Raw genomic sequence first — 13,657 nt, 5'->3', positions numbered from 1 at the left:
TCCTGGGGAACGCTACACATGTACGACCAGTAATACTCCCCTGAGCTACCCAGGGGATACATCTGGGAGCAGATCCAACAGTTTGAGTTACTGCTTCACCACCTAAGGGCATCACAAAAAGCAGCAGCTTTTAGAAAGGAGCTACGAAGAGAAGGTTCAAGCAGGATCACATGAGAGACCACATTCCCAAACAGCGGTGGAAAATGGAATGTTTGAGGAGTGCCTTTACCCTTTGATGTGAACACCATTTATAACAAACATTTATATGCTCTTGTCTTTTCTCCCCCTCCATATAAGTTAATGTTTTCATACAAATGGACACTGTCACTGGTACAGGTTAGAGGCTGCCTGCATAGCAAGTGAACTGATACAGAAACTGAAGAGATGACAAGAAAACTATAATGCCAAAGACTCACCTGACAACAACATCATAGTCATCAATTTTTAACCCCAATGATTTATTTGCAAGTACTCCACCATTTCCCACAATAATACATCTCCGGCAGCTGAGACTGTGGAAGAAACAGAGGAAAGAGGTGATTTTTGTAACGTAACTTCAAACACACAGAGCCACACATATTTAGTTTGCACGCACCTGAGAACCACAGGAAACCTTTGCAAATATCAAGAATTAGGAAGGGGGGGGGGGGGGGGCAGAGATACACTTGATCCCCAGCTCACCTCATCGTGCCCAGGCATTACACGTGATAAACTGCTTTCAACACCTCACACCACGTGTGGTCTAATGAGATGAGCTGTCAGGACAAGCAGCTCCTCTCCCCCCACACCCGTGGTATGATGGGCTTGAATCAAACCCATCTGTTTACTTAAACCTTCTCATCATTCATTCAGCACTGAAATAACAATAAACCAAAGGCTTAGTGAGGAAGTCTTTTCTCCAAGCAATTTCGTGAGTGCAGGCAGATCTTGCCAGGTTATCTGGGGTGTGCTCACCTTGGAGAGAGCAAAATTGCTGCTGTTATCACGAGACTTCAAGAGACAAAAAAAAACCCCACTAAAGGGAGAGAAAAAAGACACCCCCTTCCCCTCCCCACTCCTGTCCAGTAGGAAACATATTTGGAGACACAATAGGTGAGGAAAGGGAAGGAAAATAACCTTAATTAGAAAGAAAAAGTAACAGGAAAAAGAAGGAGGAGAACAGTTTCTTGTGGAACCCTGAGTCACAAGAACTCTCTGAAGCAGCAGATGTTAAAAAGTGATCTTGTTTTGAAGACAGAGAAAGGACTTCTTTCCAGCCATCTAATCCCAAACGCAGCTGGCTCTTCTGGCAGTGTGCCTCCACCTCTGGTAGTTCACTGAAGGAATACGTGTCTGCAGAGCCTTTTTCGGAAAGGGTCCAAGGCAGTCAGTTGTTTGGAGCAGATCTCTGGGCTAGGCAGCCTTCCTCGTCCCAGGCACACTCAGCTGGGCTCTTCTAGGCTGTCCTCTCTGTGATAAGTCTAAAGAGCCAGCACGAGGAAAGCTCTACTTACGAGGGGTCCCTCTTTGCAGAGCAGGGCTGGAGTGCACTTAAAGACTCAGCTAAACCACTGAGGGTCACTCTGCTGACAGAGCCATTAGCTGGAGACACGTGCAGAATTAACAGCACCAAGAAATGCTCTGGAACAGCTTCCCCTGCCCAGAAAAAGTTTCCCTGCGTATCTGAGCCTTTCCAAAAGCAAAAAACATCCTCAAGCAGATGGTCATGTTAGCCCCCAGTGTCCCTAAGGCTGAAGAAGCATAGATGTTTGTGATAATCAAACCACAACAGAGAAAGAATTTTATAGATGATGGCACAGCAAAAAAAAACCCCAACAAAACAGTTCTGGCAACAAGGGGAAAGCAGAGGCAAGATCTGGTTCAGGCAGTATATTGTGACAAAAGGGGAAGTAAAAGAGTCAATCCCGAGTACACCTAAAAAAATGACAAAGGTGGTTACAGCTTTGTCATTATCTTTAAGGAAAAGAAGGGAAAAATAGACAGTTCTGGCCAAGTGACATTTCAGATGGAAATACACTCTTATGATTAAGTTTGACCTCCTCAACAGCAGACTGCCAGGTGAAATACTGTAATTTCTCTACTCAGTTGTCTCTCAGCCATGACTTTTCTTAATTTTCTCTTCTGAAGAAGGATACCATGCCAAAATCCAAAGGCTGCAAGCTACGGAGACTCCCCTCTATCCTCCTCCCACTTGTGTTAGGATGGCAGCTCTTACCAATTTTGAATACAGATCTGCTTGTTCCAGCCTCAAACCACTTAATCACAGTCTTTGCTCTTCTGCTAAATTAAAGCACCATCTACTGTCAGTAGTCCCTTCCACATCTGCACGCATATAAACATTTGCCCCTCGTGGGTCAGGCTGGAGGGCATGAACTGCCACACATGAGGTAAAAGAACCAGTTCCACCAGCCAAAGCTGCTCCAGCAGCTTTTCATGGCCCTGCTCCCACACAGTACCTGTGGATCGATCAAAGCCCATTTTTAATCTTCCACTGGCCATACCAACTGGAGCAAGCTCATCACATTTTGCACAGTATGGCAGCTCTCCTAGGTCTTGATTCACACTTGGGGTACCTCTCTGAACAATTTTCAACTTCTCCCCAGATCTCTGAAGCATTGAATCTGGAAGACCAGCACGTGGAGCTTGTGCTGCTCAAAGCAGAGTCCCTTTTACAGAGAGACTCTACGTACATCATTCCAATCATCTTTTTATAGTTACTGGTTTGCAGAATATAATCCTCCTCTTGTACACATCATCTGTGTTGTCACCCCTGTGATGTCTGATTTTTAATTTGGCTCCAGTACAGCACTGTTCAGAGAAGGATCCCGTGCAAAGGTCAAGACTGACATGGCCCTGCTACTCCTTACTTTCCCAGTCTTTGGTTCTGGCAAATTTTTCTAGTGTAATTTTACATTTACTCCAGATTGGTTTTAGCCCCTGCAAATACTTGCCAGCAGGACTACAACAGAAGTGTCACTAAAGGATTAATTCTCAACCCTGATAGTAACTTTCTAAAGCTATGTGACTGTCCCATTCCTAAAAAGGATATATCTAAATGGTGTAGTGTAGAATCAGCATATAATGGAGACTGAGACTAATAACTAATGCCTGTCTCAAAAAGGTTACCTTTATCATTTAAGGTTCTAGTTCACCTAAAAAATATATCCTCTACATGGCAAGATTTCAGTTCCACAAACCCAAAGCAACTCACATCAGTTATGCTGTCATTCAAGCTCTGTCCCAGATCTAACTTTCCAGGATTTTTCCTGCAAAACCAAGCTAATCAACTTACAGCCATCATTTTATCGTCTCCCATATTTTCCAAAAGTGGCACAACATTTGCTGTTCTATCAAACATTCCCAGAAGGGTTAAAAGGAAAACAGCACTACAAACTAAAAAATCTTTAAACACTCTTCAGTGCTTACCTTGAAAGACATATAATTGTCATTTTATATCCTTGCAGTTACTAATAAAAAATACACAAAGTATTTGTTACTCTAAAATGGGACAACATCATTCTATTTTTATCCCCAAAAATGAAACAAGTGCTTAAGTGAATGGTTCTGCTTTTACTCTTCATAACTGATAGGTTAATCACCTTTGCCCAGCCTCGTGCCTGAGCCACCCTCATACCCTTGTGGTCCTGACACATTTAAATGTGTTCTCCTTTTTCCCTATGTCTGCAGATAAGATTTTTCATCAGTATCTTTCTGACCCTAAGGTCTAATCTTTGATCTTCTAGCAGCTTAAATTTCTTTCAAACTCTCTCCACTGATGGGGCTTGAGCATGGGAAACCTACACAGTCACTGCTGGCTCCAGGCAAGCTTCTGGCTGAAGAAACACACCGTGCAAGCAGCATCAGTTACAGCTCAATTGTTTCTCCACAAAGAAGTGTGCAAACACCTTAATGTTTGTTTACAAAGTACATCAAAGCTCTATTTCTTTTCCAGGAGGGCTCAGGGACTGAACACAGGGGACACAGCCCAGGTTCCAGTTTGCTACCAGGGTGGTATGAAGGAGGGTCACGGACTTTCCACAGACAGACTTTCCCTAGAGCCCCGAGCTGGGAGCTGCGGCCAGATGTACAGACTCTTTGACACAGATACTCCAAGGTTGAGTTCATCTACACCAAAACCAGGATTCACGCAGATTTCCTTGAACAATATAGCACTGTAAACACGTGTTTGCGTTGTAGCAATTCACAGAATCATACTTCCTCTTCCTCCCTTATCAAAGCACTTTAGGGGATTTGTCAGGGGAGAGAAACCACAAAGCCTTCCTTTACGCAACTTTGGAACTGAAGGCTTTGAGGAAAGATATAACAGAATAATTAAAAAACATCTTTAGGGTAACTGGTGCTTAGGGAGGCTTAGCATATTCTGGTTTGAACTGGCTGCTGCTATTTAAGTGGGTGCTATCAACCCGAGCCAGAGGGGGACACATCTCTCCTGTTTTATCAAATTCCTTTCTGACTTGCTCAGTTTATATCCTGCATTAGTAAAGACTGTGTTAGTCATAAGCTCAGACTCTCAGTTTTCCTTCATTACCACCTGGAGGCAATACAAAAAGGTCAGTTAGGTTTTTATATTTATGACTTTTCATAGGAAATCTACATGTCATCACCAGAGAGATTTAACCCCCGAATCCCTTGAAGTCCAGCCAGCAGAAGGGCTGTGGAACTAGAAACCAAGCCCTGACCCATTTGCAGAATGAGGGACAGGCCACTGGATGAGCCACTAAAGGAAGCAGTGAAAATGTCAACAATATATATGGGCTTGGAAAAGTCAGTGGAGGGCAGGAGAACTATGAAGTGTCAAAGATGAGGCCCACCAACATCTGTACTACGGAGAAAGACACGGCAGCTCCGAAGGAAGAGGTCAGAGATTCCAAAGGAAGTCCCCTGCACCTCCAATCTTCTTCAGAAAAGCTCAGAGCTGGCTTGTAACTACCCTCCCAAACACCACTGCAGCTTTTCCTGCCTCCTGTCCTGAAGCAGAAGCAGGTTACTGTTCAACACAAAGGTGCCACAGTAAGGAGTCATGAAGAGAGCTAAGAAAGCAGGGCACCACTTACACTGTGTTACAGGTGTGAACTATAGCCTTTGTGCACATGCCCTCCAGCTGTTGCTAGTTATAACACAATGCAGGGATTAGTTGAAGTGAGCTGGCAAAGCTGCCGTGGGATGATGAAAGGTGTACGCACCACCCGGAAGGATCACGTTTGCCTCATTTCAGCACCGTGTCAGTACACCGTGTCAGGAAAGGTGCATCAGGATGCCCTTTGTCACAGAGACAATCAAACAAACAAATTCATTTCCAGGGCTTATGAGAGGCAAGTGAACGTAACATCTCAAGGACCAGCTTCGTGAAGGAGGACAGAAACGGTGAAGCCTGGGTAGGGACGAGACCAAAGGCTCGGTGTAGATCCTCCACCACACAACTCTAATCCTCTCTTTCCTTCCAGTGCTCTCACGCACTGCTCTGACCTCACCTTTCCTGCCTCTCCCACCCTTCCCCCTGGGAGAGCTGCCTTCAAGCCTATAGTTACAGGAACATTTGTTCCAGAGGGCTGGGCAGCGCTCACCCTCCCCACCCACCCCAGCCCTCTGCCTCTCCTTCTGCCGTTACAGCTCTGTGCCCACACAGCTCCGGAACTCATCTCTGTGGAAATGAGGCCACTGGAATGACCTGGGTTAAAAGAAAAAAGTCGTAAACTGGAATCTTTTTACTGACCCACTTTAAAGTCCCTTTCCGAACCATGGCAGCAGCACAAGGAGAAGGGCAGGATTGGATTCTCAGACTGGCTTTGCCAACAGGGAAAATGTTGGTGTGATCCCATCTTGAAGAGAGGGTGAACCTGCAGCCTTTTTCCCTGCTTCTAAAATCAGCGCACTAGACTTCTGAGAGCCTACAAGTGGAAGGGTTCACAAGATCTCCCAAGTCTGAAGCCCTTTTTCCTTACAGATTTGAGCCGTGTCTCTTACCTAACGCTTCCCCAACAAAGCATTTTTTCAGCCCTTGATCACAGAACCAAGAATGGTTTGTTTGGGCTGGAAGGGACCTTTCAAGGTCCCTTAAGTCAGGCCCTCTCCAGTTGCTCCAAGGTGGTGAGCAAAGGAGAGAGAGAGGTCTCGCCTTTAGCACTGACCAGTGAGCAGTAAGGGGGGGAATCAAACCTCAAGGCTCTGCTCCCACCACACCGGAGCTGTCACAGAGAGGAACTGTTGGGCTGTGCTTTGAGCTTGAGACAAGATGTCCTCATCTAACCTTCCTTCACCAGTCTGCTCTGTCAGCTCTTCTGGAATCCAAAATGGCAGATGCCCATTGCAGCCAGTGCTGGAATTCGTGGAGAACCACAGTGAGGAACATTTCTGGAACCATACCCAAGTCTTCATCCATGCCCTACTCACCAAGCAGGTTTCCCAGGGTAGCACTGTGGCAGCCTTAACACCCCCTACAGTACCCAAGCTCTCTCTCTAATAATCCCTCTGCTGCACGCTCCTTTGGGCTCTCACTTTGTGGTTTGCTATCCCAAGCCTGTCTCTCATATACAATTCAATTTTTAACTTTCCTAAGAACTGCTCACTTGGAAGGGCTTTGGGAGGCATTTGACAGTGAAGTACTACACAACCAACATCCACTGATTGGCCTCTATCACAACAATTCCCAGGAACAGAGAACTTCCTCGAGATAAGTGTGTTTACACACCACCAAACTTTGTTACTGCAATACCACAGCAATACATGTCCAGCCTGTTCCCCAGCTCTCATTTGTGTTTGGTGTCTCAGGGACTTTGCATACATTTCATGTGGCTTGAGTGTTAGGTCTTTCCTATCTCTGCACTAAACCATTCTAAAGAACACTAACCAAAGTGAGCAGCTCATGTTGGAGTGGTTGTGTTTCACAGCCTCCTGAGAAATTACTTTTAGAAAACCTGAAACATTCTACTCCTCAAAAAACAGGTGAGCAGCAAGGGTCACAATTACATTAACCTTCACTGCAACAATCTTCCACCTGCCCTCTGTCATTAACACTAATTTCCCATGAGCAACCTTCTGAAAGAGTCTATATGTGGATTTTTCAACAGATTAAAATCTTAACTCTCCAACCAGAGCTGAGATAAACCCCAGATGGATGAGACTCAGTTGTGTGCAAAATCTCTAAGAAGGTCATTTGTGAAATGATTTTTGCCTTCTGGACATAATTTCTCAAATTAATCCGAAGTCTGAAGGCTAACCCTGCCCGGCACTGCTGTGAGGCAAGGCAAACTTCAAAGAAACCTAAATTAGCACATAGACTGTGAATGACTAAGAATAAACTTTCACATAGAAAGTAGCTCCCAACTCTAACTACAGCAGGCAAGCTCTGCAATCGACAGGAGAGATGAGGTGACCTACGGAAAGGCTGGAAAAGCTTACGAGCTTTGTCATGGAAAAGTGGGCAGAGGGGGGAGCTGGGCCAGGAAACAAGCCCAGTGTGTTTAGAAAGCAGGAACTGTGTTGTTAGCCCAGGTTCAAGTACCACTGGAAAGAAGGAGTACCAGGACTTTGAAAAGAGCTCATGTTCCAGGAAAAACCTCTGACAGCTTCTGAAAAAAAATGCACCTAATCCAGGAGGTGACACTAAACCAAAACTCCGGGGCAAAGGGACAGAATGACAGAAAAGCAAGGACAGCAAAGACTAAAGGACTATCACTTGAAAGCTGGATTGTAAACATGCCATTGAGTTTCAGAAGCAACCTCTACAATAGGACTGAAGAATCAAAGAAGCTTCTTCTAAAAGGTTGAATTCAAGTACCACAGGGCCCCAGCACAGGCTTGGCCAACACAACCCCACATTCCTGCTTTACGAGTGGGGTATCAGTGAAAAATATTGTTGAAATGAGCCAGTCCCTTCTTTCCCTCTAAGAGTTTCTTGTGATCGTGTTGTTTTGTCAGAAAGGCTGGAAAACTACAATGTGTTTATTGAAAATCTGCTATTTACTTATTTGAAAAAGGGGAATGAGCATGTCTTGTAACAATATATGAAACAAAAGATTAGGAAACAGTCAAAAGCTTTCTGCTACTTATGTTTGACTGAGCAGAGGTCTCCAGCATTTAGAGACTTACTGGAAAGAGGACTCAGTTTCCAGCTCCTGATCTACCTACAAAACATGGCCAAATTTACTGGCAAAAGTATCTGGCAAAAATGTCTAACAAAATTTATGTAGGACACATGGAAAAGAGTGACTTCTACTCCTTCTATTCTAAAAGGTCTCCTCTTACCTGTCAAGAGCTGGAGTTAGACGGTAATCTTTGGTTGCTGACAGGATGGCTTTGATCAGATTATCTGGGGAGAAAGGAAGAGAACATTAGGAACAAGTTCTCACTTCTAATGAAAATGAAAACCAAAGTGACGTAATGCATCTGAAGCAGTTACTCAGAGGAAATGAAATAAGGTTCTCATTAGGAATAAACACTTGCATATTCCTATTTTCTCAAGACAATGACCTTCACACATGGGCTGTAAAGGCATGTAATGTGCCAAATTCTGGTGCAGTGTGCCACTGCCTTGTATGGAGAGTGTGACAGGGAACAAGCACAGTACAGTTTATAGCAGTGATTTCATACCCACCTCCCTGAGATGGCAGTTTAACAAACACTTCAGACATGGAAAGGCCAGTATCACCGTCAGTGCTTGCCTTCAGACAGGCTTTTATGCAGCTGAGTGGCGAATTGGATGCAGGAACAGAACCAAGTTAAAACTGATGCTTTTTATTCTCCTGGGTTACTTTTGGTTTAGGTTCAGTTTCTCAGTCTTTCTTCAATTAAACCACCATAATTGCTTAAAGAGATGCCCATGGAACCACAGCCTGCAGATACTCAGTGAATGCTGCAGCAACCAGATGGTGTAAGATATGCAAGCACAGACACACACACAAATTCAATGCATTAAACTGCAGTAGCACAATCATTACACAACAATAATTCTATCAGCTATGGAAATTTTTGAGTCTGCTTCCCTCTATATTTTGTCATTTTTCCCTAACTTTACCACCTCTCTCCCCCAAAAAGGTCCAAACTCCTTTACCATGACCCGTCCAGGGCCAAAAAGCAGCAATGCTCTGGCTAGTCTGGATTTACAAATGCACCAGCAACTTCAGAATGTCTGAAAAAAAGTCCATCTGCTTCCAAATCCTGACTCTAACTGTGGACTTAAGCAGATGCCTAAGAGAAGCACAAACCCAAAGCAAACAGATATAACATTTCCCTGAAATCCTCTTCTACCATTTAAATGTTTTCAATTCAGGGATTTTGCATGTCAGGTATAGCTCCCTTATATCTGGCAACCCTCAGTGATTTCTCTTCCATGAGCTCAGAATTCTCCTCGATCCACACAGAGTTCCAATCACTTCCCTTTCCCAATACTGAATTGGCTTCTCTGAGCTTCATTTACAGGGGAAAAGATTGTGAAGAATTGATGGCCTTCCACTTGGCTTGGGAGATTGTAAATATCTATCATGTCCTTCCCTTAAACATATCAGCCAACTAGTCCACAAGTTCTTAGGAAACAATCAATTGAAACGAATAAATAAGTCTCATTCCTTTACAAAAGATTAAAAATGGCACCAGGAACATTAAGAAGACTGACATCAAGTGATTTTTTACATTGAACTTAAATAGCTTTTCTGATGGGCACGCACTTACTGCAATGGGCACAGTTTGGGGAGACTCTTTCAAGTAAAGAGTTCTGCTCTTATTTACTGCATCCCTCCACAGAAACTACAGGACTGGGACTGTGTGGGACCAACACAGCAGCTCGAGGCAGCCCACGGGCCAAACAGTTCTGAACCTGACAACAAGCTGGTGAGACACAAAAGGCAGACAAACGAAGGTGAGAAATAGAAAACTCTGACAGTTACTTTGAGATCTGGGGAAGTTTTTGACACGGTATCAGTGACGGGCTCTGCCAACCATTACAAGCTGAAAAGCGGGATTACTTTCAGAAGATCATATTCTGGAGTGGAGTAAGGGAAGAGGCAATTTATAAGGGTAAGAGCAAGTTACTTTGATAACAAAATAGTGGTGTTGTTTAATTTTCCTCCACGTGAGGAATTTCTTTTGATGCATAGGCAGCAGGCTCCCTGTCTCCAACAGGAATGCTATTTCCCTAAATCTGCCACATAGAGGTTGCTGTGACCTCTAATGGCACCATGCCACAGCCCTCTCCTTGGCCTGTCTCATACACTGACTCTTACTGGACAGTATGTGTTACTGCCCTTGTTTTCCCACAGTCTCAGAAAAGAGATCAAAGCTTTGCATGCCAAGGGCTGCAACCTCCCATCACCAAAGCCTTTGTTATGCCAGGTTTGCTCTACCACCCACAAGTCACACCCTGCACTACTTGGAGACCATCCGATAGACTATTTTAAAAAGCACATTAAAATAATACAGCTGAGTAATGCACTCACATAATTCGGGTTTCCTCATCTTGCCAGCTAATTAGTAATGCCTTCATAGTGAACGCTCAGGAATCAAATACAACTCCTTTAGGAGTGGCTATGGCAGTATTTGGAACAGAGACGCTTCCCATTCCCATCATCCAGAGAGGAAAGAGCAAAACAGAGCGAACAGCAATATAGAGCACTCAGCACAGATTATGAACGGCCCAACAGGAGACATCCCTTCAGCAGCCCCCACAGTCCAACAACCCATGGCATCCAAAAGGTTTGGAAGCTGCACAAATCACAGTGTTATCATTCAAAACTGCTGGATGAAGCTCAATAGAAGTACCTCACTGCCAAGTGCCCGCTCGCAGCAGGAATGAACGTGGCACCGAGTTCGTCTAGTCTAGCCCCCTCACTGGGGCCAAGAGCAGGAACTTTACTAGAAGATGTTCACTGCACTGCTGCTAAGGTGGGTATTTGCACTTGGCCCCTTGCCTCTGGCACCAGGATGGAAAGACAAGACCTCCTCCTGAAGGAGCTTCTAGAACTCATTCCAACAGAACTCATTCCAACAGTAAAAATATGTGGCTTTTATACAGCTCCTGCAAGTCAAAGGCTCTAAGGTAGTACATAAACACACACACACACACACATGTGAACACACATGCCTATTCCTGAATTCACATTTTCAGGTCCTCCACCTGTTCTCATTTTTGAAAGCAGCGAAAATCTTTATCCTCTGAGGGAATCAAACTTGCTGAAGTACGTGAGGCAAGTAAATGACATAACTAGGAACAGAATAAGGTCTTTGGCTCTTAGACAGGGAGCCCTCTGCAAAAGGTCTCATCTTTGGACAGCCCTCTTGACTTCTGTGTTTTTCACATATGTCTGGTACACTTTAATGACAAACTAATGGAAATGAACGTCAATATCCTGCATTTTCACCCTCACTTTCTCTCATTATTAAATAATGAACACATCACTATGGCAAGCAATCTACTGAAGTTTTCTGCAGCCATAGCTTGTTTATTATTTTCTTGTCATGGAGAATTTAGCTCACTGGGGAGTGTGGGAGATTATTTAACCCCATTCATCTATCAGCCACTATGCATACACTATTACTATAAAAACAAAGAAGCCTCTGCACATTTTTCCTCCCATCTAGAGGAGTTGACTGCATTTATCTAAGAATCCTGAGTTATCTTGACATATTCTATCAACTTTGCCTTATATCATCAGAAGATTCAAAAGCCAGCTCAGGACTGCATGATTTCTCTGAACCCAAGTACATCTTGACTTCAGGTTGACCCCGAAATTTTCAGACATTTGGAAAAAGTAAAAAGTTAGAAATCAGGCAGGCAGTGACCACACAGTGAGAACAAGCCTAAATCCCGATTCTAGCCCTTTTTATGTGAAGGAGTGGAAAAGACCTTCAGTGTAAATGTCAACAACACTTAAAATTGTTGTTTCTAATGTACAAGTTTCTTGCTTGTATCAGTAAAAAAAGATGGGAGACCTTTCTCCCCCAGAGGGTTGCTGCAGGCACCTGGCAGGGTCTCGCCTAGAAAGCACACTGGGATGCTCAAGTAGCCAAGAGAAGAGCTTGTAATTTTCCAAGTTTTCTATACTAGCCATCTTCCTCAAAAAACAGCGAGTCCACACGCCCTTATTGCCAGCAGCAAGTATCTGTATACTGTGCATTAGGGTCAGGGGACAGTGTGCTGCTGCAGTTCTGCGTGTTTGCCCGGTGAGCCGTGGCCAGTGCCCTCCTCCACAGGTGGTCCCCCAGCTGCCATCGCTTCTGCAGGGTGCTGGGCATCAGCATCAGCTTCTGGGAACAGACTGCCCAGAGTGAGGTTGGGTGACATCCCTGAAGCACCCAAGGAGATTCCACAGGCAGGTCCCCGTCCCACGATAACAGAACGCCACGTGTGTGTCAGCCTCATGGGGAGAGAAAACCGAACGCTACCAATGCTATGGATTAAACAAACTGCAATGTTTACAAACAAGCTGTAAGCACAAGCCCAGTGCATACACCTTTTTCTATACACTACCTGAATGTTCATCTCTGTAAAAAGTTCCTCCTTCAGGATTTTCTTACCTTAAGATCTCCCTCCACATGGGAGCTGAGGAATGAACTTTCACATCAAGGCTTTTTACATCTTTTGATGAATGATCTTTACCTTAAGTCAAGGGAGGTGATTCTGCCACTCTACTCAGCCCTAGTGAGGCTCCACCTGGAGTGCTGTGTCCAGTTCTGGGCTCCTCAGGACAAGAGAGACGTGGAGCTCCTGGAGGGGGTCCAGCAGAGAGCAACAAAGATGATTTAGGGACTGGAGCATCTCTCTCATGAGGAAAGGCTGAGAGAGCTGGGCCTGTTCAGCCTTGAGGGGGGACATCATCAATGTCTGAAGGGACAAGAGGATGCACCAGGCTTTGCTCAGCGGTGCCAAGCAGTGGGACAGGAGGCACCAGGTAGAAACTGAAGCCCAGGGAGTTCCACCTGAACATGAGGAAGAACTTCTTTACTGTGCAGTGACCGTGCACTGGAACAGGTTGCCCAGAGAGGCTGCGGAGTCTCCCTCACTGGAGATATTCAAGAACTGTCTGGACACAATCCCATGCCACGTGCTCTGGGATGACCCTGCTAGAGCCCACTCTGATTTCCCACCCTGGTGCCCAGCACGAGGCCATGGACCCAAGTCTTACCACATACCCTGTTCTCCAGCTCTCTTCCAGAAACACCAAGTCCAGCTACAGACACACAACATTATTTCCATTTTAGTGAAGCTGGGAATCCACTGATTACAACAGGTACCACGATGTGTCTGAAACTCCCTGCACCACTTCTTTATACTATTGATCAGCTAACTTTAGAAGGTCTAAGCAGGAAAAAGCAGCTACAAAGACTTCCTGAACTTAGCAGTAAAAAAACCTAAAAAAAACCAAAAAACCCCAAAAAACCCCACAAAAAACAAACCCCACCACCAAAAAAACCCCATGTGAACTGGCTCTCAAAGACAACCGAGTAATCTGTCCCCAAATCAAAACCTGTGTGTAAATACAAGAGTGGTTTTCTTGAGGTCATTAGCTGTACCAGATTTAGGTGGTTTACTTGAGATACATTATACTAACAACAGGACTTAAAACTGCCACTCCTCCAAATATCCCAGTAATTCCATTGATGATTTTTAATGGCATTAAAACAAGAGGCATGTAGTGTTGCATAG

At 44.6% G+C, this 13,657-nt stretch overlaps 1 protein-coding gene across 4 annotated transcripts in view; it reads right to left on the bottom strand.

Annotated features, from left to right (window-relative positions):
- Positions 1–13,657, bottom strand: part of ST3GAL3 (ST3 beta-galactoside alpha-2,3-sialyltransferase 3) — a 131,516-nt gene that overhangs the window by 44,705 nt on the left and 73,154 nt on the right. For all 4 annotated transcript variants that reach the window (XM_027892547.1, XM_027892559.1, XM_027892555.1 and 1 more), the window contains 2 exons: positions 8,266–8,329; positions 417–512 (listed from right to left, as the gene is read on the bottom strand). In XM_027892547.1, the coding sequence (XP_027748348.1) occupies positions 417–512; positions 8,266–8,329 (160 nt within the window). The remainder of the gene's footprint in view (positions 1–416; positions 513–8,265; positions 8,330–13,657) is intronic.

The sequence above is a fragment of the Empidonax traillii genome, unplaced genomic scaffold (genome assembly GCF_003031625.1).
Source record: "Empidonax traillii isolate 1590-97213 ecotype Southwest subspecies unplaced genomic scaffold, ASM303162v1 scaffold15:size5535645, whole genome shotgun sequence".
In the NCBI taxonomy this organism is placed as follows: domain Eukaryota; kingdom Metazoa; phylum Chordata; class Aves; order Passeriformes; family Tyrannidae; genus Empidonax; species Empidonax traillii.
Note: the sequence above shows the minus strand (reverse complement) of the source record. Positions and strands in the feature narration are given on the sequence as shown.